We start from the raw sequence: 26,315 nt of genomic DNA, 5'->3' as shown, positions 1-26,315 counted from the left end.
ACAAAAACGTGTCAAACCTATGCCCATAATTACGGTTCTTTCAGCCACATGAACATTAGGTCCACATTCTAATTATTATGTCAAAATCTCGTCTTGAGCGCTGTCATTATGTCAAATTTCATACAATAAAATGGTTTGAAAGTTGCTGAAACTAGATTTAAGTTTAATTGACGTATTATAGAGCGGGGCACGACTATTTTTGCGATCAAACAAACCCAAATATGTATTGGATTTTGTAACAGAAAATTGCAGGCGACAATTCTTAGTAATGTTTCAAATTAAAAACGATTAGGTAAATCCCAAAAACTTTAATAAAATATGTAACATTAAAAAAAATATATTAGATTATCTTGAAATAAAATCAATCTATCTCATTTAACAGGTCATTTTATATTTTTATTCAACTTAGAAGCATTTAACTTAATTTATTTATTTAAAACAACTTGTGCTTCGTCATAACAGGGATTAAAATGCTCCCGAACTTTAGGCCACCATTTTGCAATGTTCGGAAAGTCCGCCGTCGGATCGAAATCAGGTAGTTCTGTAAAAAGGAATCAAGTACCTATAGTAAGTAGGTGTAAGTCAAACTATAAAGCATTTGTGTAAAATATAATTTATCACCTTTTTGAACCAACTACCAAAGATAATGATTAGATTAAAATTTCTTTGATAATATTAATTATTATGGACAAGTATCCTGATTCTAAAAATATTGTGTATTTCAGTCTAATGCATGCCTTAGGGAAATTACAAAGTTAACCATACAAGTGTTAATTGGATACAAAAGACAAATTTACTGGCACAGCTGGAATTTGAACAAAAAGTTCAGGCAGCTGAGATTTGCATGCTTAAAACACTTGAACAACACTAATATACTACCGCTTATAACCTAAAACATTTTGTCCTATTCTGAGACTTACTTAGTTGATCTAGGTCCACTGCAGCAAAGAGGTCAGCCACACAATAGTGTCACCTGTCACAAACTTATTGCATCCAAGCCATAGTTTATCAAACTCTTCTAGGGCATTTATCATTTTCTGTTTATAGCTGTCTACTTGCTTGGGGTCTGGACTTTTCCTGGTCAAAAGTGGGTTTATAAACTAAAAAATTCATCAAATAAAAAGAAGCCAATGCATAAAATATAGTGAAATAATTCAAATGTATACCGAAGTCATGAAGAATAGGTTACCAGGTAATTTTAAACCAACATGTTGCCATTCTAAATATTCATCCACTCTTGCTTGTCCTTTGCTGTCTTCTGGATATAAAGTTTTGGATATCATGTTCTCTCTAGCAAGATATGTTGTTATGGCAACACTGTAAGAAATTATTATAGCATTTAATTATTATGTAGTTTAACATGCTAGAAGCTGAATAAGCTGATGCATGTCAGCAGATTGAACAAAAACAATATATCTATTAATTTAGTTCTAACCTTTTAATACGGCTGGTATATATCTGCATTTGTTTATTAATATTTTTTTGGGACATTACTAGGTGACTAGACTTTTATATGTAGTAACATGTAACAATTCTTCTCCGTAATATGAAGGGGCTACCTTACTACCTTCTGGAAGGGGCAACTAGTCTTTTTTAAGTATTTTATCTTGTTATTTTGACTTTTAAAAGTGCCTTTTTAAGAGGCCTAATTGAAATTGATTTGACTTTCACTTTTAATTGTTTCTCTGGAATCAAACTTTCTTTATAAACTGGGACTCTGCTATACCGATTTAGTTCTTAAGATCCTCTTAATAAGTCTTATCAAAAAACTCATCATATTCATAGAACTTAATGTTTTATTTATTGAAATTGCAAGCTGCTTATTAAATATTGAAAAGCAATAAAATTATATTAATATAGAAGTAAAAAAATACCTTTCCATTAAAATAAAGCCATTGTGATCAATAGCAGGAATCTTTTTGAACCGGTTAATTGCTTCATACTCAGGCTTTAATTGATGTCCTAAATAAATTTAATTAGATATTGAAATAAATAAACTATAATGATATATAAAGGTTCTGATTACCTTTTCCCATGTCTAACAACTTCTGTTCAAAATTACACTTAGATGTATTTAACAAAACATACAGAACCCTACAGGGTGGTGACATAAAATCATAGTACAATTTTAAACTCATTTTATATTAACTATTTTGAAATAAAAAGTTAAATGCAGTTAGAAGGTGGTAAAGGCCGATTTACATTATCTTAGTGTTTAGGAGAGTGCTTTAGGATAGTACTTTAGTTGAAACATGTAAACGCTACTTGCTTTAGTAAACGCTACGCTAAAGAACTTGCCTTTCAAGTTGTACTAAAGCACTCTCCTAAACACTAAGATAATGTAAATCGGCCTTAAGAAGTATTTATTTCAAGTTTGGAAGTTGGAACTATGGACTTATGGAGTATTTTTTTATTTTTTTAATAATTTTATGGCCTGGTCATGGTCAACTCGGATATGGTGATGCCGGTCCCCTTTAAGCCAGACTTAGCGAACTTATGGAGTATGGAAATGTGTTAAACTGAACGCAACCACTTAACATTATGTAGTCTGTATCTGTCAATTTAGTCTGTTATAATAATTGTATCGCCCCTCACCCCTGTCTGTTTCAAGAATTATAGCGGTCCGCATCATTGTCTAACTCAGCTGTTTTATTTATTTCTCTTTATTAAATTCCTATTTCCTACTCTAAAATAGTTTGTAACAGGTTATGGGCCCAGACGCCCGGATAGAAATAGGGAAGTAGGATTAATAAAGTGAAAGGCATGACGTTGATGCAAATTGATTGCGTGATACGTCGCGACGTCATATTAATTTTTCAGCTTACAATGGCGGACCCCCGTTTTGCTCAAATTGATCGTTTGGCGGGCCGTGATAATTATCCTACATGGAGTTTTGCGGTGAAAAACTTTTTAGAGCATGAAGATTTGTGGAAATGTGTCGAGACATCGGGCATGGCTTTTACGCTTATCCTAAAGCTAAAATCACCGTTAACCCCAATAACATATATGTGGCCATTCCTGGTCCAACACTTGCTGATTCCGAAATGCCTTCTTGCAGCCATAAACAAATTATGCCTGGTTTTGGTCAGGAACTCGGATATGGTGATGCCGGTCCCCTTTAAGCCAGACTTAGCCAACCAAATTTTGTCCTTGTCACAGTGTTCCCTTAGCTTAATTAGTACAGGGCCAGGCTTATCATCACGTTTTATGCCCACTCTGTGACACCGACTAAAACTAGCTTCACTTACATTAGGGCATTTGAGCAGAACGGATAACATGTTAGCAATTGTCCCTGGGTTCTCATCCTTAGACTCATTTATGCCATGCAACAACAAACACTTACGCCTGCTGCGCATTTCCTGCTCCTCTTGCACCTTAAAAAGAATTTCCATTTGAGCCTGGAGATTCTTGAGACAGAACAGTACTGAGCTTTTGAATGCCTCAAACTCCCTAGTTAGTGGTGTTTGCTCGAGAGATGGAGACCTTTCCTGTGCTGCCGAGAGCCGCTGCTGGAACTCATCCATATTGGAGGACACCATTACAGACACATCCATCAATGACTTTTTTAGTTCTTCCATAATAATTGAATAGGTTGTTGAGAAATAAAAGATGAAGGTAGTTTACAACAAGAAAATTCTACTTTGGGATAATTATTGTTATCAGAAGGATATAATTAAGGAAAAATTAGCGATTCATATGCAATACAATACTAGTACATCACTAACAGTGTAAGTAATATAATTTGAGTTAAAAAACTATTTTTAATTAGCACAAAACACAGAGATACACCAATGCGTGTTTACACTACCCACACAAATATGACTATTTAGTACTTTCATTGTTGAAAATATAATACCTATCTATGTTATGTGGCATAGCCTATTACAATAAATATATAAAAGATAGCACCAGTTCTTGCAGAACAGAAGTATAAGTGAAATACCCGAGTTTCTAGAACTTTCTCAGAATAGGGCGTGTTCTTAACATGCTTATAAAGATGGCTTGTCTAAAGTGACAATCACAAATTATATGACTTTCCTACTTATGTTAATATTTATCTCTTGGCAAATGTTGTTAAATATTTCACTGACTTCTGTAGGTCTCTGGGTTAAATTTTTTAGAGATAAGTAGAAGAGACGATTGCCGTCACTTGGGTTGCAAGGCGATAAATGAGGAAAAGAGAGCCAAGTCAAAGTCAAAAATCATTTAATCATGTAAGTAACACAATGTACACTTATGATGGTAAAAAAAATACTTTAAATGCTTCTAATTTTACATTCTCAAATCAAGGGCGTAGAACGTAGAACGAGAAGAACTGGCAATAAACTCTCCGCCACTCTTTTGAAGAGAAGAGAAGAGAAGCTGGCACTACTCTTAATTAACCGATTGTGGAAAAGCTGTTTAATAGACTCAGTGTTAATTTTCCTGTAGATATTAAGTTAATTTTTATTCGGACTAGATTACAGTTTCCTCTTTGTTCTGTGTATTTTTTATTTTTTTTTATATATATAAGTTCTAAAACATACGTTATTGTCTCTTGTCTCAATGTTCGTTTCAATACTCCTCCGAAACGGCTCGACCGATTCTTATATTCGTAAGTATGAGAGTCAGCATACAAAAATACATACAACCCTTAATTGTCACCCCTCTACAATCAACCCCTATTTTTAAAAATAGTAGATAGTTATTTTTATTGAACAAATAATGTTTCCTAGAAATAATATACATGGCAAAACAACGTTTGCCGGGTCAGCTTGTAATGTATAATATTTTTCTCCTAGATCGAGAATGCTTCACAATAGTAACCTCTACTCCATTCATTAAGATGAATTGTGAAGAACCTTTGTCGCTGATCGTAGAGCTAACAGCTACTATAGTATAATACTCAATAATTATTCATACAATAATCCAGCTTCACTGGTTTCTGGGGTTTAACGCCATCTAGTGGCGATTAGCGCGTCCAACACGTGATTTCACGAAATTATTTTGCTTTAATTTTAGATAAAAATACTAAAAATACTTTAAGGATTTCTTGCCTCCACTGTGAAAATAAAAATCTAATTTCCTTATTTAAACATGTATAAGGTTCTGGTTATCTGGTGTGGCGGTGGTACGCTGTTTACTAGATATATTTTTTACAACATAAGGTACAAGAACTTTTACACCTACTTTTTAAGTATAAGAAGTTTGAACCAAACATTCCAAATTTCTAATATGAGTCCAAACCAATACGATTTAGGGTCCTTCAAGAGCGTAGAGATTTCCAAAAGGCCGGCAAAGCACTTGCTAACCTTCTGATTGTGTGTAGGGGCAGCGGACACTTGACCTCCAGCCCGTTTACCCTATGTTTTGAAAAAAAGTTTTAAAGTGTATTTTACTTAATATAAACCTCTGGACTTTATTTTAGCCGTGTGATAATCGAATGAAGAGAACCATTTATTTAGTAACGGCATACCTACTACATACATTATGACTCAAAAGAACATACAGTATACTTATAGAAAAATTTATTAACATTGTAGAAATTTAAAAAATCTTTTTAAAATTATATTTACTGCCAGTTTTCAAATCAAGGTCGTAAAGCGAACGAGAGGAACAGGTAATAAATTTTCCCACACTCTAAGTACTATTACTAGTTAAAAAATAATCTTGGGCTCTTTGGTTTTAATTAACCTAAAACAAGAGAAGTCCATCAAGTGGCGGCGACGAAATCGTCGGCAGAATTTTATGCTAGGACAGATTCGTGAAACTGACTAGTTGAAAGGGAATACGGAATACTAAACCGGAGCACGATGTGGACGAAATACACTTAGTTTAGTCTTAGCTTTGACTAAGTATTCCCCTACAAAAAGTGGATAAGATTTGTTAAATTTACGTTAAGAAAGTTTTATTTAAAAGTATAGAAAACTGTTTATGTCTCCTTTGAATAAACTTAAAAAGATATGCAGTGGCATCTATTGTTGAGTAGCTACGAAGAACATAAATATAATAATTGACATATAATGACGTGATTGTCATTAAACGTCATAATAGCTTGATATTTTTTAATTTATTTGTTTGAATTTAAATTAATTACATCAATTTAATAAAAGGCTTGCTTCATAAGCTTATGAATGCACTGCTGTGTAAAGCCATCTTTGATTCAGTAGCGTATAGTAAAAATACGTACCGTGTACCATCTAGTAAACATTTTATTATAAGTCGTATACTTTTGTATCAAACAGCTAGATGTCGCTTAATCATGATTAATATTTGGCATAATACGGCAAATATAAATACTGTTTCTGTTTTTTTACGTATTTAGCCAGAGAAAATGTGAATTTTAATTTGAAATCAAATAAAAACTAACATTTTCTTATGCAAAAAATCAGGAACCTGCTAATCATACACAAATTGACAACATTAAAATTTCAATGAATGATCAATAAATGAATATGACATTGACATTCAAATATTCAGTGTGCCGGCCGCGGGCCGCCGCGCCGGGCGCCGTGTTACATTAAAAAAGGGCGACTTATTTAAATTCAAAATTCCAATAATATTTGTTTGATCTTCGATCTTTTTTCACACGAAATGTTTTAAATTGAACGAAAGTATTAACATCTCTTAAAGTTGTGAAAAAGAAATCAGAACCATGAAGGACGATTTGTACGCACTCGGAGTGACCTGCATCCAACTTATCCAATATTGGTAATATTATTGATTTTTCCTTTGTGTCGCTTTTTGTTTAGTAAAAATTAATGGATATATATCTGAGAGACTGACGTATAACAACAACCCTTTTTTTATGAAAGTGCTGCCATAGACCCAACTGGAGGCTGAAAATTATATCAGGCTTCACACTCACTGATAATTATTTTATTATTATTTTTCTATATATTTTTTAAAGTCTTCTATAATGGCTGAAGGTCACCTTTTTTGTTTAATAATATGGCACAAGAAGTGTTACGATAAACTTAATCAGTTTTAGAATATCATTGGCATTCTAAAGTCTAATACCGGTTTTACCTATTTAAACAATTATGCACTTTCTGAAATAGATACTTATTATCACATATGTACCAAAAAATTTATAACATGTACTTATTATATATAGATTATGCTCCATTCTTAGAGCAAGTAAACAATTTCTACAATCCAAACAATGTACTGGATATATTATTCCCAGTTATATCATTCGTGGACTCATTGCTTCACAACTCTTACTTGTCACATCATTCTTTGGCTGGCTAAATTGCATATTGAAATGGTATGTAAAAAATATTTTCGATAACCATATAATATGGTTTTAAACAAATATTATTAAATACAGTCAACAAACATACAACTCTCCATAATTTAAATTTTTTTCCATCCCTTGAAAAATCATCGCTAAATTGAATAAATCAATGTTATTTGGTCACCTAAGCAATTTTAAATTGATGGAATGGTATCTTGCTCATCAACATACGATAATTATTATAAAAATTTTATTCTTTGTAGAATTTGAAGTCTTTTAATGTACAGACCAATCAATTTTTTTTATAAATTCTTTTCGCAAAGATAGACAGATCTTTGCCAAATTGCACTTCTTTTCAAAATAAGATTTGTTAATTGTTAATAAACAAAACACGAATTTTGATCAAACTCTTATTTTCTTCAATCCCCTCCCTCTCATGTTTATTTAAACTCTTGGTCATTTTAAATTTATCTGTGGTCCCCTGGAGTATCAAATTATTGTGAGTCAACTGTACTTTCAATGGCATTGTGCCAATACAAAGATTTTTTTTGGAGCATGATGTAAACAAATTTCTACAAGTTTTTTTATGTTTTCAAGTAAGTTTTCTGTGTTAACCAATTCAAAACCACATGTTTAAGCCTAAATCAAATCTCAGAACCTCTGCAAAACTACATACCCACCCACATAGGCTGTATTTTGTTAAATCGGGGGATGTATTCCTGTTCTAACAAATATTAATTTTTTTTGGCCATGGACATTATCAATATCTTTCTCAAATTTTTTCAGGTGGTCCCTAGAAGACCGACCATACTGGTGGGTCCAAGAAACAAACTACTATATAGGATCTGAAAGACCTAAGTTGTTACAAACATCTCAAACATGTGAAACGGGGCCAGGAAATCCTTCTGGGCATACAGCTACTGCAGCTTCCGTTCTAGTTCTTGCTATTATGTGGATTTCTCACATTTTTAATGATCGGTAAGCAATATTAACTTTAGAAGACAGGTCCTATTTATGTACAATCAGGTAAAAGAAATGTCTGAACATAATAAATGAAATTATTTTCAGCAAATGGAAGACATCTCTTTGGAAGTATGCCGTATACCCACTGTTTGGAAGTCTACTGATTAGTGTGATGTTGGCAAGGATGTATATAGGGACACACTTTCCACACCAGTGTATTGTAGGAGGGATGATTGGTAATATATGCTTATATTATAAATTTAAAAAAATATTTTATGTATAACTATAAAATTATTGAACCGAACATAAAATTATTTGTGTATAATGCGTAACATATGGTACACAATATCACAACAGAAAATTATTTCTTTTAGATAGCTATCACTTGGTTTTGTTGAATATTGTGTTGTCTTAAGATTGAGGTTCTTCTCCATTTATTAAGGAAGCTAGTCCCTTTTAAAACCTACATGAAGCAACTACAGCTGAAGGTTTTAATTTGTGCTAATCTCTGAAATTCCAGAGAACCAATTCAATTTGTATCATCATATATGTTTAGATTACTCCACAATGAAACCATGGTGAGCTTTGATATTGAGTCACTATTTACAAACTTACCACTAAATGACTGCCTAGATATAATTGCAAAAAGACTTAGGGAACAGAACATGTCACCAGATTATGTAGATATTGTAAAACACTGTCTCACGTCAGGATACTTAATGGGTTGTGGCCACCATGGGTTCTCCAGTGTCACCTATAGTCGCTGACATCTTCGTGGAGGACTTTGAGGAGAGAGCTCTGGCCAATGCCCCGGTTAAACCTCGACTGTACAAGAGATATGTCGATGACATGTTTGTAGTACTCCGCAATGACAAAATATCTGCATTTCTAGCACATTTAAATTCAATACACAATAACATTAAATTTACTGTTGAACAAGAAAACAACAACCGTCTGCCCTTTTTAGACATTTTAATTATACGCAAAGCAGATGGCACACTAGGTCACACAATACACAGAAAGGCAACCCACACAGACAGGTACCTCAATGGTGAATACCACCACCACCCTTCACAACTGCTTTCTGTCGGTAAATGTTTGTTTCAGAGAGCCCAGCGTCTTTGTGATGATGCCCACCTCGAGGAGGAACTACAGCATGTCAAACAGGTGCTACACCGAAACAAGCTGCGCATCCCCCGGCTGCATCACAGAAACAATAACAAGACACAGGTAAAGGGAGTTACAGATAGAATTTGCCGGATCCTAAAACAAGCTTCTATTCTCATACAATTTTCAAGCCGCACAAGAAGATTCAGCAATTTCTATTTTCATCCTTCAGAAGAGGGCTATTCGTGCAATCTTTAATTTAAAATGTAGGGAATCTCTTAGAGATCAATTCAAGGAAATTAATATACTTACCTTTCCCTCGCAATATATTTATGAAAATATTATGTATGTATACAAAAATAGTGATAAGTTTTCTAGAATAGAACATACGCACAATGTTAATTCCGTGTGGAACAAACGCAGGCTGCAATTTCCCCGTACTAGACTATCTAAAGTTAGTAATTCTTTTTTGGGAAAAGGAATACTCTTCTTTAATAAAATCCCAGAGGCTCTTTTATCTCTGCCTTTTAATAAATTTAAGAAATGTATTAAAGAAAAGCTGTGTAAAAAGGCTTACTATAAAGTTAACGATTATCTAGTTGATAATACTTCTAATTAATTTGCGATATTTGTTTTAAAATAAGTGTTGTTTGATGATTTGCTATTTTAAAAGAGTACCGAGAGTTTTTTACGCCGGCTTTTTCTCTCGGCCTACACCCTCTGTCTTCTTTGCCGATGAGTAGGGATACCTACAAATTCAAATTTAATGACGTGGAATAAGTAATTTAACGTTTAATTTAATTCCTAAGACCAATCAAAAGTAACACCCCGTTGCAAGATGCACGTATATACAAACTGGATTGCGACTGTGGCCTGTCTTACATAGGGCAAACTAAACGCAATATGTCCAGCAGACTCAAAGAACACATTGCGACACACAAAATCAGCAGTCTGTGAACACACACTAGACAGGCCTAATCACTACATACGCTTTGACCAACCGAAAGTACTTGCGAAAGAGAAAAGATTCTTCCCAAGATTGGTACGCGAAGCCATTGAAATCAAAAAACACCCCAATTTCAAAAGAGAAGACGGCCTGAAATTGTCAAACACCTGGGATCCAATAATGTCCAAATTAAAATCTCAAAATAAACAATCCGCGAAAATAGAGGACACCGTGAGCCATTTCTGCCAAAACCCTCCATCTTTTAGTCGATACCAACTCCGGGCAAATAAATACAGATAATGCAATTTTTTCTACAGCTGTGATACTTTTTTTGACATTCAACACCTTTTGTCTTCATTCACCGTGACCACGCACTCTGTAAAGCACGCGAAACGTCGGTTAAATTTAAAATTATGTAAAATAATTGTAAATTTATAGTAATACATAACTTTACATTTTAAAAGTTTGGTGTGGCAATGTACAATTAATTCCGGCAGCATTTCCTCGCCGTATTCACGGCTACTATCTATCAGGCGCGAACTTAAATCTTGCATTAGCGCCTGTGTACTTGAACCCTACAGCCCAGGGGAACAAAATCAAATAATTATATCATTTATTATACATAATACACAACAAGCGAGAACTGTGCCCGCTTACCATTTTCCAGCGTTTCCAAGCTTTCTCTTTATGTGCCAATCTCATGTTTTCCATCTCCACGTGCTGAGTGCTCGTTTAAATAAATAAATGAGAGAAAATACAACGGAACTATAATAATCAAACAAATGAAGTCTGGCTAAATATCGTTCTCCTATGAGATAACTAAAATGTTCATTCTGTATTATAGTAGATAAAGTTTTATTTTGTTTTACTTAGAATAGTTCAATGGAATTATTAAGATTGATCTTGCAAAATAGAAGTATATCTAGTAAAGGCGGATTAGCATTTTATTTATTTCTGACGGCCACGACGCGACGTCCCGTACCTACGCCGTCTTTTACGATAAACATTTTATGCGATACCACAAGAATACTTGATGGGGCGCATTTCGTTATAAATCTTTATCTTATGATTTCATCTCAAGTCAACGTTAGTTGAAATATGATATTGCACAATTTCTAAACAGTAAAATTTAATCAAGTCTGTGTATTGTTTGGATCAATTACTTCCATAAACGTCAAGCTATTGTGTAGATTTCACACCTTTCAACAAATATGATGTCTAATAAATCAAGCCTTTAGCCTGGCAAAGTTTACGGCATTACTTTCCTTTAAGCGTATCTAAGTAATAATAACACGTTTTATTACTTTCATTAATTACATTAATTATTTATATTATAATACCAGTGGCGTAACTATACCATCTGGGGCCCGTGGAAAAATCAGTAAAAATCGTCACGTTGTACTCAGTTCAATTTTAATAAACTTTGAGATTTTCAGCGTACTCAATTACACGTTGTATATGTCCCACTAAGGGCTATAGGCCTCCTATCTTAGGCGAGAGGGAATCTGAAGTCCCCACGGTAGCCCAATGCGTATTGGAGACTTCAAATTCATTCATAGAACATAATATCTCAATGCATTCATAATAATACATAATAAACATTAAAAGATAGTGTTCAATAATAGCTCTCTAAATTTTTTTATTCCTAATACTAACGCCATCTTTCGGAATTTCTTAAAACCTCTAGCATAAATTGCAATTGCAATTACTAATACTTCTTACTTTACAGCCCGCACAATAATAACAAACTAAAATTTTTTTAAATTAATTTAATAGCGCATGGTAATCAGTAATCACCACAGAAAACAAAATCACTGAACATTTTATTCAATACCAACAAATACGGTACCTAAGTTGTAAAAAGCGACATCTAGCATGTTCTTACAATATTAATAAGGTTTTAGATTTGTATTTGCGATAGATGGCTCCTTGTAGTTTCATCATGCTTTCAAAGATTTTTCTTGGCATTGAATTCAAATAATGCTACTTAAAAAGCGACTAAACTTGTTGATTAATTAGCAACCAGTTAATTTTTTTTATTTTAATAATTCTTAAAGTAAATTAGTTTTTTTACTTGTCCTAATTTTAATATAACTATGTATCAGATTTTTATATAGTATGATTATTTTTACTCTAAGCAAAAACTGTTTATGAATATATCCATTATAAAGACGGCTCCAGACTCTCGCAAGGCGCCTCTTGGTGAGCGGAGACTACACGAGTGGTAGCCATCCACACTCCCGATTTATTTAGTTGCTCGCTACATCAACAAGATGGACGTTATTGAAGTAAATGCGTAAGCTACTTTATGTGCCTATCAATATTATAATGCCTTACGTTTATATCATTAATATAAATAAAAATTATGATACCGGTACAAAAATAATTAATTTGAAGCTTATTTCTTAGGTGTAAATTGTAATCTAATAGTCACCATTAATGTTACCAGTGCATTAAGACAAGCGATTGCATGCCTCAGTGGAGTTTGATTGAATCTGGCGTTCCGCAAGGTGACGTACTTTCTCCTCTTCTTTTTGCTATTTATATTAACTCCTTAACTTTCCGTCTTTCAACCAATTTTCATTTATACGCCGATGATCAAATCTACGTTCAATGATCTCCCACAAGCCATACAATCTACTAACTATGAGCTGGCAAAGATAGTTGACTGGAGTAAAAACTTTGGTCAACTAATCAATCCCAAAAAGAGTAAAGTAATAATTATTGGCAGCCCTTATTTCACGACGAGAATTGATTGGGCCAGAGTACCTCCTGTACATATCGACGGTGTGACTTTAAATTTTAGCCGTACGGTAAAAAATTTGGGGGTTTTAATTGAACAAAATTACTAAGACATCGAAGGATACTGGAGGTTCCTCCGATGTCTTAGTAATTTTGTTCCCTTTAGTACTAAAACCTCACTGGCTAAATCTATTGCTGGATCGTCTCCAAAATTTCTGTATCCGATTTATATTCGGTCTAAGAAAGTACGACCATATCTCTGCGTTCCGTAAGCGGCTAGGCTGGTTTCCCCATTCGTCAGCGACGCGATGCTCATGTTCTCCATCTCTTATATTCTATCCTGTTCAACCCTAAAACTCCTTTCTATCTCAAAAATGATTTCAAATTTTTGGGATCCCATAACTATAGCTTACGCTCTTCCGAAAACTATATCCTTGAAATCCCGTGTCATAACTCCTCCTTTGTTGGCGAGTCCTTAAGGTCTCTGCAGTTAGGCTATGGAATTCACTTTCAGTCCCTATTCGCTTAGCTCCTTTTCTATCTTTAAATTTCTTCTGTACAAACATTACCTGTCCACATCGTATCCCTAACTTTAATAATACCTACTAAATGACGTGAGACTGATCTTAAATTAAATTATGTGCACTTTTTATTATTAGGTATTAATTTTTTTCATGTGTCCATTATTAGTTTGTTTTCTCAACAACTATATGTAATACATGTATTTTTGCACTTCTTGCCTACCTTATGTAATTTAATACTTTATTTTTTCTTTTCTCACAGTGGTTGCCTGGAAGAGATTGCTCGAAAGCTATTAGGCCGCCAGTTGCTCTCCTTGATGTTTAATTATGTCAATTGTACTATATTTATGTATATGCAACCATGCTTATCCGATCCCTCTATTCAATTTCAAATGATTGATTCCATTTGATAAAATTCTATGAAAGCCATATACAACTCGTTACTCCTACGTCCTTAATTATTAATCTAAAAATGCATATAATTTCCACAACTGCAGTTTCTGATAAAAACTTTCTTCATTTTCATTTAATAAGGAATTAGGAATCCATCATCTACCAAACACGTTTTTTATTCTTTTTTTTGTGTATTGTCCATATCCTAAAGTACTTTAATATGGTATAATAATTAATTTGGTTACGTAGTCGATAATTCTAGTATTAAAGTAATAGCTAAATAAACTTTTCAACTGTAAATAATGTAAGTAACACTGTCCTGAATAATACAAATAATGAACTGGAGAGAACTGGAGACAATATTTTTGACACCACATCCTAAGAAGTATTATATTTCAAAGGAACTGCGGTATAGTCAAAAGCATAGAGTGTTGACTTAGCAGTACGTACGTGATTTTCAACCTTGAGACCATGCATTGGAACCCCGGTTGTGATGATATTGCTTTTTTATGTGCGTGAAATTGGTTGGTGATAACACATTAGCGGCGTTACACCAAAAAGACAACGGCATCTTATAAGATTAGCATGACTGTTTTAATCATAACTGCCATGGTAACTCACTTTTCGCTATCGTTTATCGTAGTAGCGGTAAATCGTTACATCAGAGCGCATGCGTGCCACCATCGATCCATAGGACCCTCCGACAAAACGAATCACTTTACTTCGCGACCACCAACTGTTGAGTATCATCGCGTAGACCCGGATCATTCTCATATCGTTCATAAAAAAGGTGCATGTACCTCGCTGTGGCGTTAATCATTATAATTGCGAGTTTGGTCAAACTCAAAGTAAGTCTTTTTTTATAATACCTCAATCCTGCATCTGTGTGTTTAGGTCCGTAGCAAAGTACTTACCTATAACCCCATAACCTCATAACCTTGTTTAAATTTCTATCGCTTTTTATAACACACACACTGTTAACAATGAATTTTTATGATTTCTGTTCTGTTCTGAAGTTTTATTTTCAAAATGAATATTACCTTTGTACCCTAAAAACAAAGTTTATTTAATTATTAAAAGTATTTTATTGAGCTATTCCGTACCTTCTAAAATCTCTTTCAATTTCCTAAAAAAAATCTTTACACGTCACTTTGAACTTACCTATGTTTATAAAAACTAAGCAACAAGTGATCATTTTATGACCGGACACGTTAATCTAAATAGGATTCTCATCGTCTTTATTTTTATGTAATACGAGGCATGCCTTTTAAGTTCTGTCGTTTCAATATTTCCCGGCAACTTTGAATTTGGACCTGTACTATATTCGAATGTGTTTACATTTTGAATCTCAAAACAGTTATAAGTATTAGGATTAATGCTATTGTTTAGTCACAGCGTCGATTTGAATCTGTCAAGTTACGTACGAAAATGAATCTTTCTAAGGAAAATGTTCGTGCAATAATTTTTTACAACTTTAGAAGAGGCCTGACACGGCTTCAATGTTTTGAAGAGCTAATATCTGTGTTTAGTGATGAAGCCCTATGTCTGCGGACTGTCGAACGCTGGTATTTAGAATCCCAGCCTGGACATACTAGTGTTAGTGACCAATCTAGCGAAGGACGCCCAAAATCCGCCTTCACTGAAGAAAACATCATTGCTGTGAGACAACTAATACTCGAAGATTGTCAAGTGACGTATCGAGAGATAGAGGCTCTATTAGGCATCTCAGGGACAACCATTCAGAAGATCTTGCATGAAACGCTTGGTGTGAGAAAGCTAGTTTGCCGTTGGATACCGCATCTGCTTTCCGACGATCACAAGGCGGCCCGCGTCAGATGGTGTAAGAAAACTCTGCAAAGGTTCAACCGAAGAGAGTCAAATCACGTCTACGACATCATCAGTGATGCCGAATCTTGGATCTATGCCTACGATCCTGATTCCCAACAACAATCTACAATCTGGGTCTTTCAAGACGAGCCAAAGCCGACTAAACTCGTTCGTTCTCGAAGCACTTCAAAGAAGATGGTGGCCACGTTCGTTAGAAAAACCGGCCATGTTGCGACTATTGTACTTGAAAATCGTAGAACAGTTAACGCAGAGTGGTATACCACAGTTTGTTTACCACAAGTCATCGCCAAACTTCGAAAATCTAACTTAAAGCGGCGCATCACCCTGCACCACGACAACGCAAGCTCACACAGCGCTCGTCAAACAATTCAGTATTTGAAGCAGGAAAAAGTAGAAATTCTTGACCATCCTCCATACAGTCCTGACCTAAGCCCTAACGATTTCTTTACATTTCAAAAAATTAAGAAAAGTCTTCGTGGTCAAAGGTTCCAGTCCGGAGAAGAAGCAGTCGACGCTTTCAAGTCAGCCATTTTGAACACCTCCACTTTAGAGTGGAATTAATGTTATAATAACTGGTTTAAGCGAATGGAAAAGTGTATTAAGCTACGCGGTGAATACTTTGAAAAACAATAAAAAGTATTATAAGGTTCTAGTTATGTTTTTTTCTGCAAACGACAAAACTTAAAAGGCATGCCTCGTATATAAATCACCTTTTAAGATATACATATTTATTAAAACAAAGACAATTAATTAATTATTATTATTTTGCTATTTCGGGACCGACATAACTTCATTATATGTGCGTGTGTGTGTGTATACTGAGTAATAATTTTAAATGTACTTGTGTATTTTATCGATAAAATTTTGAATGTTATTCAAAATTAGCTGAGCCTAGATTTGCTAGGATCAGGGCTTGCACTTGCGCTGTGCACTATCCCAGACTTGCATACAGCGCAGGTCCGATTATATATTGATTTTGATGCAAGTGTAATTCGTGGCGTGGCATTATTTATCGGTACCTATTCAAATGCCACGTTAGCAGAAATGCTTGGTAACATCAGCATTTTAATGTATATATGTTTAGTTAATTTAATCGATACTAATATTAAGAAGCTTTTTTTTATGTTTCTAACAAAAAAAAATTCAAAACTAGTGTATCGATTCCAAAACACTATTTTGCAATGATTATTAAGTGAATTTGATACTTTTATATATACGTAAAAACCCTTTTCTTTTAAAGTTCTCCATACACCAAAATGTATTTAAAATTCTATATTATGCTAAGTAATCGTTATCAGCTCATTAGTAAAACATTCGCGAACGTAGTTACGGTAGAATCGATACCTCATTTCTATTTTTACACTAATCATTACTCAGAACAAACATTTAAAGTCAAGGAATAAATTTTAGAACTTGTCGTACAATCCATACCAAACTAATATTATTTTGAGGAAAGTTTCAGGCTTGTAACGAATAACTCTTAGAGTGAGATCTATAGAGCGCACTTAGACTTTGCTCAGACTTAACTATCGAGTTAAGACACAGTCGGTATTTATAGAGCAAACTGCGAATCTCTCCGAGTGTTAGCTTAGCTTAATCTCAAGTCCTCGAAATCGACGACTTACCAAAAACTTTGACTGTAAGCCTAACAAAAATAATGGCACAAAATTTGCTTTACCATCATATCTTTTACTGGACTTTTTATTTTTGTCGGTTTTTAATGAACGGTGTTGCCATTTTATATCGGAGTTCCATAGACTTTGGGAAAAATAGAATTTGAATTCAAAGAAATGATAAATGATCTTGATAAATACCTATGAAATACATGAAATGAAATAATTACACATTATTATGGTATTTATTGTTGTTTATTTATATTATTTATGTAAGTGTTCAAACCCCATTTTTGAGAAATCTTAAAAATAACTGGTGTGATATTGTATGTCACCTGGCAGCCCTGGCATATTATAGTGACAACGAAATTCAAACTATAACCTAACCGATGTCTGTCGCTTCACATCTGTTATTTTCGTTTCCCTGAATCTTCTACCATTTATTACCTGACCACACTAAAAAATTTAGATAGAAGTGGAACATATGAAATTAAAAAATCAGTTAGAAATAGAATTTCTTCAACAAAAATATAAATTAGTATTAGAAATTTACAGTTAAAAAAAGAATCAGAAAATAAATGATTAAAATGAAACAAGTTTTGTTTTGATATTCTTTATTACCAAAGCAATTACCTAGTTAAATTGTTCAATCACAGATTGCCGGAATGCTAGGCCTGTAGGAGATCTTTCATTGTTTCTGTGTTACTCAACTTCTGGTGTCAGCAAGGTCACCATCGTAAGCATCCCCTCTCTGTATACCTATATTATGCAATACAGCACAAACTATAATTATATATAACTAGTATTTGTCAATTTTGACTGTAGTCCTAGCTGTAAACATGGAAATTTCCTTTTCCACACTCCGAAAAACCTTTCAACAATATGCCTAGTTCTTATTTGAGAATAATTATAATTATTGTCAGCTCTTGTCATTGGATTTAAAAGTGTTGTTAACATGAAGTTAAGTGCTGGATAACCGCTGTCACCTACTAAAACTCCTTCTAGTTCACCATTTAGCAGCCTTTTGCATACGCCTGGCAGTTTCTAAATATCCTGCTGTCGTGTGAACTGCCAGGCCACCTAGTCACTATATCAAAAATTTCCATATCAGGCCCTATTATTGCTTGCACATTTACAGAAAATTACCCTTTTTTATTTCTGTATGCTTCAGAGTGAGCGATACCTTTGGGTCTATTAATTTTTATATGGGTGCAGTCAATAGCTCTGATTATACTGTTTAGGCCATGGTGAGTATTAGATCTTCCTAATTCTTCAAACTTCCTTTTGGCTGTGTTCATATTTCTTGGAAAATTTACAAATCTAGGAATTTATAAATCTTTTTATCGGGCTTAAAGCTTGCACGCCTGTTGGCCGACCGCTCAAAAATAATGTTTTAGTTATTTTTTTGAAGTGAATAAGTTCTTAGTAATGAAGATTACGACATTACATATAAATATTATTTCTTTTATACAACAGAGAAGGTATCGGGTACATGCATCTATAGCGATAGATCCAAATCAAAATTCTAGATTACCCGAAAAAAATTGCCTTTTTTCGAATCAGCATATCCGACTAATCTGTTAGCAGTGTGCGCGCCCAGCTTCCGCGCAGTTTGCCATCCAACCCCATCCATCCAACTTATTTGTCAAATAACTTGATACCAGATAACTGATGTAATAAAAATTTTCATACTTATTAATATTCATTAACAGTTCGATTAAGCTATAAAAAAAAATTCAGTTTGCGGGGGCTCTTTAACTACGGAGCCGATTTTAAAATTGCTACATTATCCCTTAGTATGCTGATTTTTTTCACAAAATTAAAAACATAATCAAACAAACAAAAAGTCATTTAATCATTTAGGTACAATTTGTACACTTATGCATGTCAACTCCCCATCTTATAGCGGCACTAGTGCCCACACATTGTCATCGTCTATGAAATCCCGAACAGTGTAATATCCTCCCTTTGTTAGGGTTTTCTTGATGCAAAGCTTAAACTTATATATCGGAAGTTTGGTTACACGGTCCAGAATCTTGTTAAAAATCTGTATACATTTTCCCATAAATAAGTGAGCAGGTTTATGAAGACTGAAAGCTGGAAAATCAAGTCTATTCCTACTTCTTGTGTTTAAATTGTGACAGTCACTGCGCTTTATAATTTTATTTAACACGTACATAATACTTTCATACACATACAACTGTTAAAATACTGATCTCTTTAAATAATTCTCTTAGCGAGTCACGCGGTTCTAATTTGTATATATAGCGCGTATTGCTCTTTTTTGTTAAACAAAAATATCTTGAATATCGGCCGTTGAGCCCCACAACAACATACCATATGTCATAACACCATGGAAGTAACTGTAGTATACAAGCCTCGCCGTTTCGACATCAGACAACAATCTAATCTTTCTTATCGCAAAAGCAGCCGATAGGTTGGTAATATGAGGCTTCCATTGCAAACGAGAATCTAGATTGAACCCTAAAATACAGTTGAATCAACACATTGAATTATTTCCTCATTAATATTAATATTTGTACTGACCTGTTTTATATTAGACAAAGAAAATTTTATACATTTTGTTTTATTAGAATTAAGTAACAAGTTATTATAAGTAAACCAACACATAACTTGGGAAAGGGCATCATTCACCTCGTCAAAATTAACTGCTTTCCTACTGATTTTAAAAATAAGAGATGTATCATCTGCAAATAATACCGATTTACATAAGTTCTTTACATAAAATGGCAGGTCATTTATGTAGACAAGAAAGAGCCCCAATATTGACCCCTGAGGAGCACCAATGAGAATTGGAGCTCCTAAAGACTCTGCTTTATTTATAACCACTTTTTGTAATCGGTCACTCAAGTATGAATTTATTATTTTTATTGAGTTTGCTGAGACGCCATAATACTGTTATTTTCCCAATAATGTTTTACGCTCTACACAGTCAAAAGCCTCGGACAGGTCACAGAAGACAGCTAAAGCATCCTGTTTATTTTCCCAGGCATCGAATATTTGCTTCGTGAGCTCCACACCCGCATCCGTACTACATCTACCCTTAGTTAAACCGAATTGTCTATCATTAAATAGTTTATTTAATCTAAAATGTGAAAGCAATTGAGTATGAATAATTTTTTCAAATATTATACTTAGAGTCGGTAAAATTGATATAGGGCGGAAATTCGTGGGGCCGATTTGTCTCCAGACTTAAATAAAGGAATAACTTTACTGTATTTCATGAGATTGGGAAAAACCCCATCGTCAATACATTTATTAAAAATAATCGTTAGATAAGGAGAAATATTTCTAATTATTGGTGCTATTACAGCTACTGATATGCCCCATAGATCTTCTGTTTTCTTCTTATTCAACGATCTAAATGCCTTTACAATAGAATCCGTGTTAATTTTATGAAAATCGAATGTACTACTATTTTTATTTGTGCTAGACGTTAAAAGTGAAAGCGCGAATTGCGTAGATGAATTCAGTTTACTAGTGATTCTTGCATTAGTCCAGTCATTTAAACTTAAATTAGGTAAGAATCTCGAAATTCGAGATACCCAGCTGTAAGTCTGTAAATAGTTGTATATTGACACCCTAAAAGTTGTCTCAAAACCTACATATTATGGTAGGGTGTAAGCAACTATTCAATTTCAAGGTCAAAGGTCACAAAAATCGTTTTTTTGCGCTTTTTTTGGAAATATCTCATTTCCTATTGTTTTTTTGCTATTTGTATGTATGATCAATATTGTAGAATACAAAATTCTCTACAAATTTTGTCGAAATTTTTTTTTTATACGGTGAACCGCTTTCGAGATAGAGAGCGCGCGGTCACAGCATCACTTCAGGTCAACCGGCAGAGCGCATGTGCACAACTCGCTGGAACTGCGTACGCATAACTGGAGCAGTCGTCGCTCTTTCTCCGCAGATGGCAAACCGCAGTGCACGAATTCGTTGAGGGTTTAAGCGAGAGCGGATTCGAGAGCAGCAGTCAGCCAGTGGTTAGATCATCGTGTGACGTGTGTGTCGTCCTTTCATTCAACCGTGAGAGTGTATGTTACAGACGAGTTAGGTATGAAGAGAACGGAGCAACGGCAGAACAAAGGAAACACCATGTCACGAAGCGAATCTACGGTCAGCCGCCGCACACCGCACACACCACTCGTTCTACCCGATAGCGTCAGCGTAGACTCCAACCCAATGCTCAGCATATACCGGTAACGCCCTATCCTCTGCGCCTAGCGTCGTGTCTCTCGATCAAAACTGTTCCTCGGACGATCGAAGGACAGGGCGTCAACCACGCTCAGCATTGCACGACATAGTAAAGTTCAGCGCCACTTCACTCGCTGTCACAGTCGTCGTCGCATGATCCCCACGGCGCAACGTGAATATCAATCCATAGAAAACACAAAAGCCAAGGGCTCGATTTGAACCCTCTCATAGTTCAAAGGTATCGGATTTTTTTCTACTACCTTTGACATTTTTCTATTTACATTAGCCAGCCATCAGGTTGTAGCTAGCTTAGCTTTCATATCAGTGCCGTCGACGAGGTAGGTTATCATTAATATTACTTAAAACTTACCTTTCTTCCTGACTCCCGCATTTTCTTTTTCACTCTCTATGCTTTATGGAGTTATAGAATTTAATTAGAGAAATTGTATGTAGCAAACATTCCGTTCTATTTAATTTGTATTTGTGTATAATTTTGGATTATATTGATACCGTGTAAGTATAAAATAACTAGCCACAGTAGAGTATTTTTAATCATATGGAATTTATTATTGTGCTTGCAATTTAGAAAATAGTAAGCAGTTGTAAAAAAAGTGCAGTGTTTAAGCAGAAATTTAGAATAAGTTTTTTATTTTATAATAAATTTAGGATTACGTTACATAAAATAATAGCTAATATAAGACAAAAAACATATTAATGAAATATTAAATTTAGACTTTTGATTTTGGAACGTGATACGCAGATGCCGAGCACCCATCTCGTCGCTGGACTGTATGGACGACTTTAGCACAAACTCTACTCCAAGCTCTCGCTATCCTTTTTATGCTTTTCACTTAATTCATCTATCATATATTTAAAACAGACAGTGTTTTTGGGAAGGATATGTTAAGAAGAACTTCACTGTCAAAGCTCACTTGGCTTTGGGATTTACACACACAATACATAACACGTACAGCTGAGAAAATGATTTATTTCTGTAAATTTATAGTGTTTATATTAAATTGACTATCCAATATTTTTGTAGCCAGTTGGGAGAATATGGCACGTCAGTCGTCAGTGTACATCGGGAACCACACAAGTATACCGTCATCCGTGACTCCAGGACTTCTTTATAAAAACTTGGGCAAGTCAGGATTGCTAGTGCCCAACATCGGCCTCAGCCTGTGGACTATGCTCAACGAAGATGTCGCTGAAGACCTCGTCATGACAGCTCTCGAGAGTGGAATCAATTTAATTGATTTATCTAAAGCTCATAACGGTAAGCCTTTTTGAAAAATAACTTGACTTTTTTAAACTTGACACTATTGACTAAACTAATAACTTTCGACGATTTTAGCACAGGGTGAAGCAGAATTGGGCAGAATACTGAAGAAAAGAAACGTTAAACGATCCAGTATAATTATTACAACCAAAATCTATTGGAGTACTAAGTGAGTTTTCTTGTTTATTAGAAATAAAAAAAATACCATAACCAGTAACCCTGGTATATCTTTATTCTATAATTTAACGGCTATGTTCACAAAGCTACGTACATACAAGTAAAACTTGTTTTTTATTTATAGGTGTGAAGAAAGAGGTCAATCTCGAAAACATATAATAGAAAGCGTGAAGGAGTCATTGGGGAGGCTCCAGCTAGAGTACATAGACTTAGTTCTTGTACATAAAGTGGATCCCTTATGTCCGATGGAAGGTAGGACCCTGCATTCTATATAATTAAATCGATACTAATTATTATCTCAATGTTATAAATTACTTACTGCAGAATTGGTCCGAACAATGAACGGCCTCATAAATGAAGGTTTTGTGATGTATTGGGGCACAGCGCGCTGGACTCCAACCGAGGTAAAATGTATTTTAAGCCTTATATCAAAATGTATAATATAGTGAAATATATTTTAATAATACAATAAAATGGATTTCATAGATAATGGACGCGTACTCTAAGTGTCGAACTTTCAATTGCTGGACGCCGGTCGTCGAGCAGACAGAGTACCATATGTTCTGTCGTGAAAAGACCGAACTGTATATGCCAGATGTGTATCGTATGATTGGAGTGGGTCAGTATATTCATTTTAGTATTGTAGGTACCCATGATCGATCGTAATCATTGTCTTTCTATACAGGAACTATGGCGTGGTCTGCACTAAGTACTGATATGGGTCTGAACCGTGAGGGGGTAGCAGAGATATTTGCCAAATCTCGCTTCAACCGCAAATACAGCACATTCAGCTGGTGGGAGGAGGAACTCGTTGCTAACAATGTAACTAAAGCATTCATTAAACATCCTTTACATAATATATGTTAAATAAAATAAGCTTAAATAAGGTGTTTTTATAGGAACTCGAAAACAATGAATCTGCAGTAGCCGAACAGTCACGAAGTTTCAAGGACAAACTGAAAGCTCTCTCCGACCTAGCCAATGCCTTGAGTGAGTATAATTTATGATTCGCTATAATTATAAAATCGAGTTATTAATATTTAAGCCTGTCTCATTGTGTTTTCAGATTGCTCGATAAGGCAGTTGTCGCTGGCGTGGTGTCTTAAAAATGAAAATATAAACTGCTTACTTCTAGGCGCTACAAGTGTCGAACAATTCAAAGAAAATATACACGCACTGCAGGTATCTTATTTAGGAGACGATTTTTACATCACAGAGGCATCGCACTCTATCGTAATCGTAATATTATATTATACAGACACATTAAACAATAGAACAACGGTCAACGACGGACAAAAATCAAGCCACGATATTTTACTGCAGAACTTTCCGTCATTTTTATTTTCTCAAAAAAACAGTTCATGTATTATTGTATCTAATGAGTCATTAAATTCAATTTCACAGATCGTGCCTCAATTGTCTCCGGAGGTGATTTTGGACATCGAAAAAATTCTGGCAAACAAACCACAGCGACCCCCGATGATCGCCAGACTAGACGCTGCGTAAGTTAGTTCATTAAGCACTGAAGTTTTATTATGAATCTGTAGCAAGCAAGGTTAAGAAAGGCATGTTCTGGTTCGCTGCACCGCTCCACGCCAGGGTAATTGGCGAGCTCCCGAGACCGTAAAATGTCTAGATTCAATCTGGGATCACCTGCTGATGTATAAAGTATGAAACAACATGAGGGTCAGGAATCTTTGTAAAATTAGATATACATTTTGTAATTATTTCACTCAAGGACAAATACTGACATCGTTTGCCACAAATTAGTTAGAGATATCACTATATAGAAGTCAATATTAATATGACTATAGTCTATTTAACATATTCATGTTTTATCTTTTATCGTTACAAAAGAGAAAATATTATTTACTAGAAAATAAGTGCCAATTGATTGTAAATATAAATTTAATAGTCAAGCTAAATGAAAGAGATAATTGACAGATTTAATTTTAGTTCGCTTACCATACCATACGCTCTGTTGTTTGACTAAACTAAATAATTCAATTAGCCAAATGTATAATCAAATAATCAAAATGTATGTATATAATATAGTGTTAACCAATTCAAATGTTTTTCATTGTATACCTACTGCATATATATTTTTACTGCCTGTAAGCTTGAGAATAGCCCTGCTTGCGACAATTTGATTTGCAATTTTGAATTAATTAACTCCGAAAGTGATGAATTTGCGTTGCGAATAAAGTGTATTTTGTTTATTTTATTATTTATTGCAATTTTATAAAAATTTAAATTACTATCAATACTACAGAGTAATTTTTATTATTTTAGCAAAATCTTCGTAGCCTCGAAAACAAAAATGTATTATTATAAAAACTTCAAAAACCTCCCCATACCATTAAAGGGCGTATGCAACAAAATATAAAGTACAATCTACAATAAATTTATACATAGAATATGATTACAGTATAGTCAATTCAATATTATTATATTATATTATTATTCTGTGTCTAATTCTGACATCACATGGTAAGAAAATTGTATCAATATAAAAATGTACGTTAGAAGTTATACTTCTTTGGAACAACATAGTTGGAATCAACGGAAGCAATAATTAAAAATTATACATACCGGCAATTATCCTCAAATCTATAAATGCACTCAAAACAGTTTATTCAAATCAGTTTTATCACTAATATTCAATATATATATAGATATGTATACTAATCAATAATAAATTATTATAAGTAAATACTATCACCGTCGTATATGAACTTGATTTAATAAAAACACGAAAATAATATTTATTTATTTATTCACACTGTTTAATTGTACTGTCACGTGTTCTAAATATAAAAATTTGTTTCATTTTGATATATAATTAAAAATACTAGAATATACAACTTGAATATAGTTATCATCGATTTTCATGCCACCTAGAACTAACTTAACGATGTAGAATTTAGGTGTCAGTGTGCGCGCGCATTCTAAAAAATGACTCTCATCATTATTCTCCATCGCGCCAAAAGAAGTCTAACTTCAAAAATCAGAAACGTGATATTTACTCCTCAAACACAAATTAAAATTGAAAAAGTAATGAAATTTTCTTTCATTTCATTTCCAACACTAACTTAGTTATCATTCAAGTTGCACTTCTTTGGTCAATCACAGATTAATTTTACTTCCACAACAATTTCATATAACTAATTCTAAAGCTGTGAGTTACTTTCAACACGACACCAATTAAGTTACATTGTCACACATATACCCAGAACGCACCATCAGTGTTAATACAACTACTATGACGAATGCTTAGTTTTATTATTTT

At 34.1% G+C, this 26,315-nt stretch overlaps 1 protein-coding gene and 1 pseudogene across 5 annotated transcripts; one reads left to right on the top strand and one right to left on the bottom strand.

The window, feature by feature from the left end:
- Positions 1-293: 293 nt before the first annotated feature.
- LOC125062918 lies at positions 294-2,171 on the bottom strand (annotated as a pseudogene).
- A 4,288-nt stretch (positions 2,172-6,459) lies between these two features.
- On the top strand, positions 6,460-25,097 carry LOC125062916 (voltage-gated potassium channel subunit beta-3-like). Of its 5 annotated transcripts, XM_047669125.1 has the most exons (12): positions 6,460-6,690; positions 8,006-8,197; positions 8,288-8,418; positions 22,613-22,846; positions 22,925-23,018; positions 23,151-23,278; positions 23,351-23,430; positions 23,513-23,645; positions 23,712-23,848; positions 23,926-24,016; positions 24,093-24,208; positions 24,431-25,097. In XM_047669125.1, the coding sequence occupies exons 1-12, from the start codon at positions 6,635-6,637 to the stop codon at positions 24,530-24,532; spliced, it is 1,494 nt and encodes a 497-aa protein (XP_047525081.1). In that variant the 5' UTR covers positions 6,460-6,634; the 3' UTR covers positions 24,533-25,097. The 5 variants fall into 5 exon arrangements, with proteins under 5 accessions (XP_047525081.1, XP_047525082.1, XP_047525085.1 ...); XM_047669126.1 differs by lacking the exons at positions 6,460-6,690; positions 8,006-8,197; positions 8,288-8,418 and adding an exon at positions 8,477-9,412; XM_047669129.1 differs by lacking the exons at positions 6,460-6,690; positions 8,006-8,197; positions 8,288-8,418 and adding an exon at positions 13,820-14,739.
- The last annotated feature ends 1,218 nt before the right edge of the window (positions 25,098-26,315 follow it).

Source organism: Pieris napi, assembly GCF_905475465.1.
Source record: "Pieris napi chromosome W unlocalized genomic scaffold, ilPieNapi1.2 SUPER_W_unloc_1, whole genome shotgun sequence".
Taxonomy (NCBI): domain Eukaryota; kingdom Metazoa; phylum Arthropoda; class Insecta; order Lepidoptera; family Pieridae; genus Pieris; species Pieris napi.
Note: the sequence above shows the minus strand (reverse complement) of the source record. Positions and strands in the feature narration are given on the sequence as shown.

Coding starts and splice junctions, on each gene's coding strand:
- LOC125062916 (XM_047669125.1), top strand. CDS start 6,635: ATGAAGGACGATTTGTACGCACTCGGAGTGACCTGCATCCAACTTATC. Junction 23,019..23,150: donor AAAATCTATTGGAGTACTAA/GTGAGTTTTCTT, acceptor TTTTATTTATAG/GTGTGAAGAAAGAGGTCAAT. Junction 24,017..24,092: donor CGACCTAGCCAATGCCTTGA/GTGAGTATAATT, acceptor TTGTGTTTTCAG/ATTGCTCGATAAGGCAGTTG.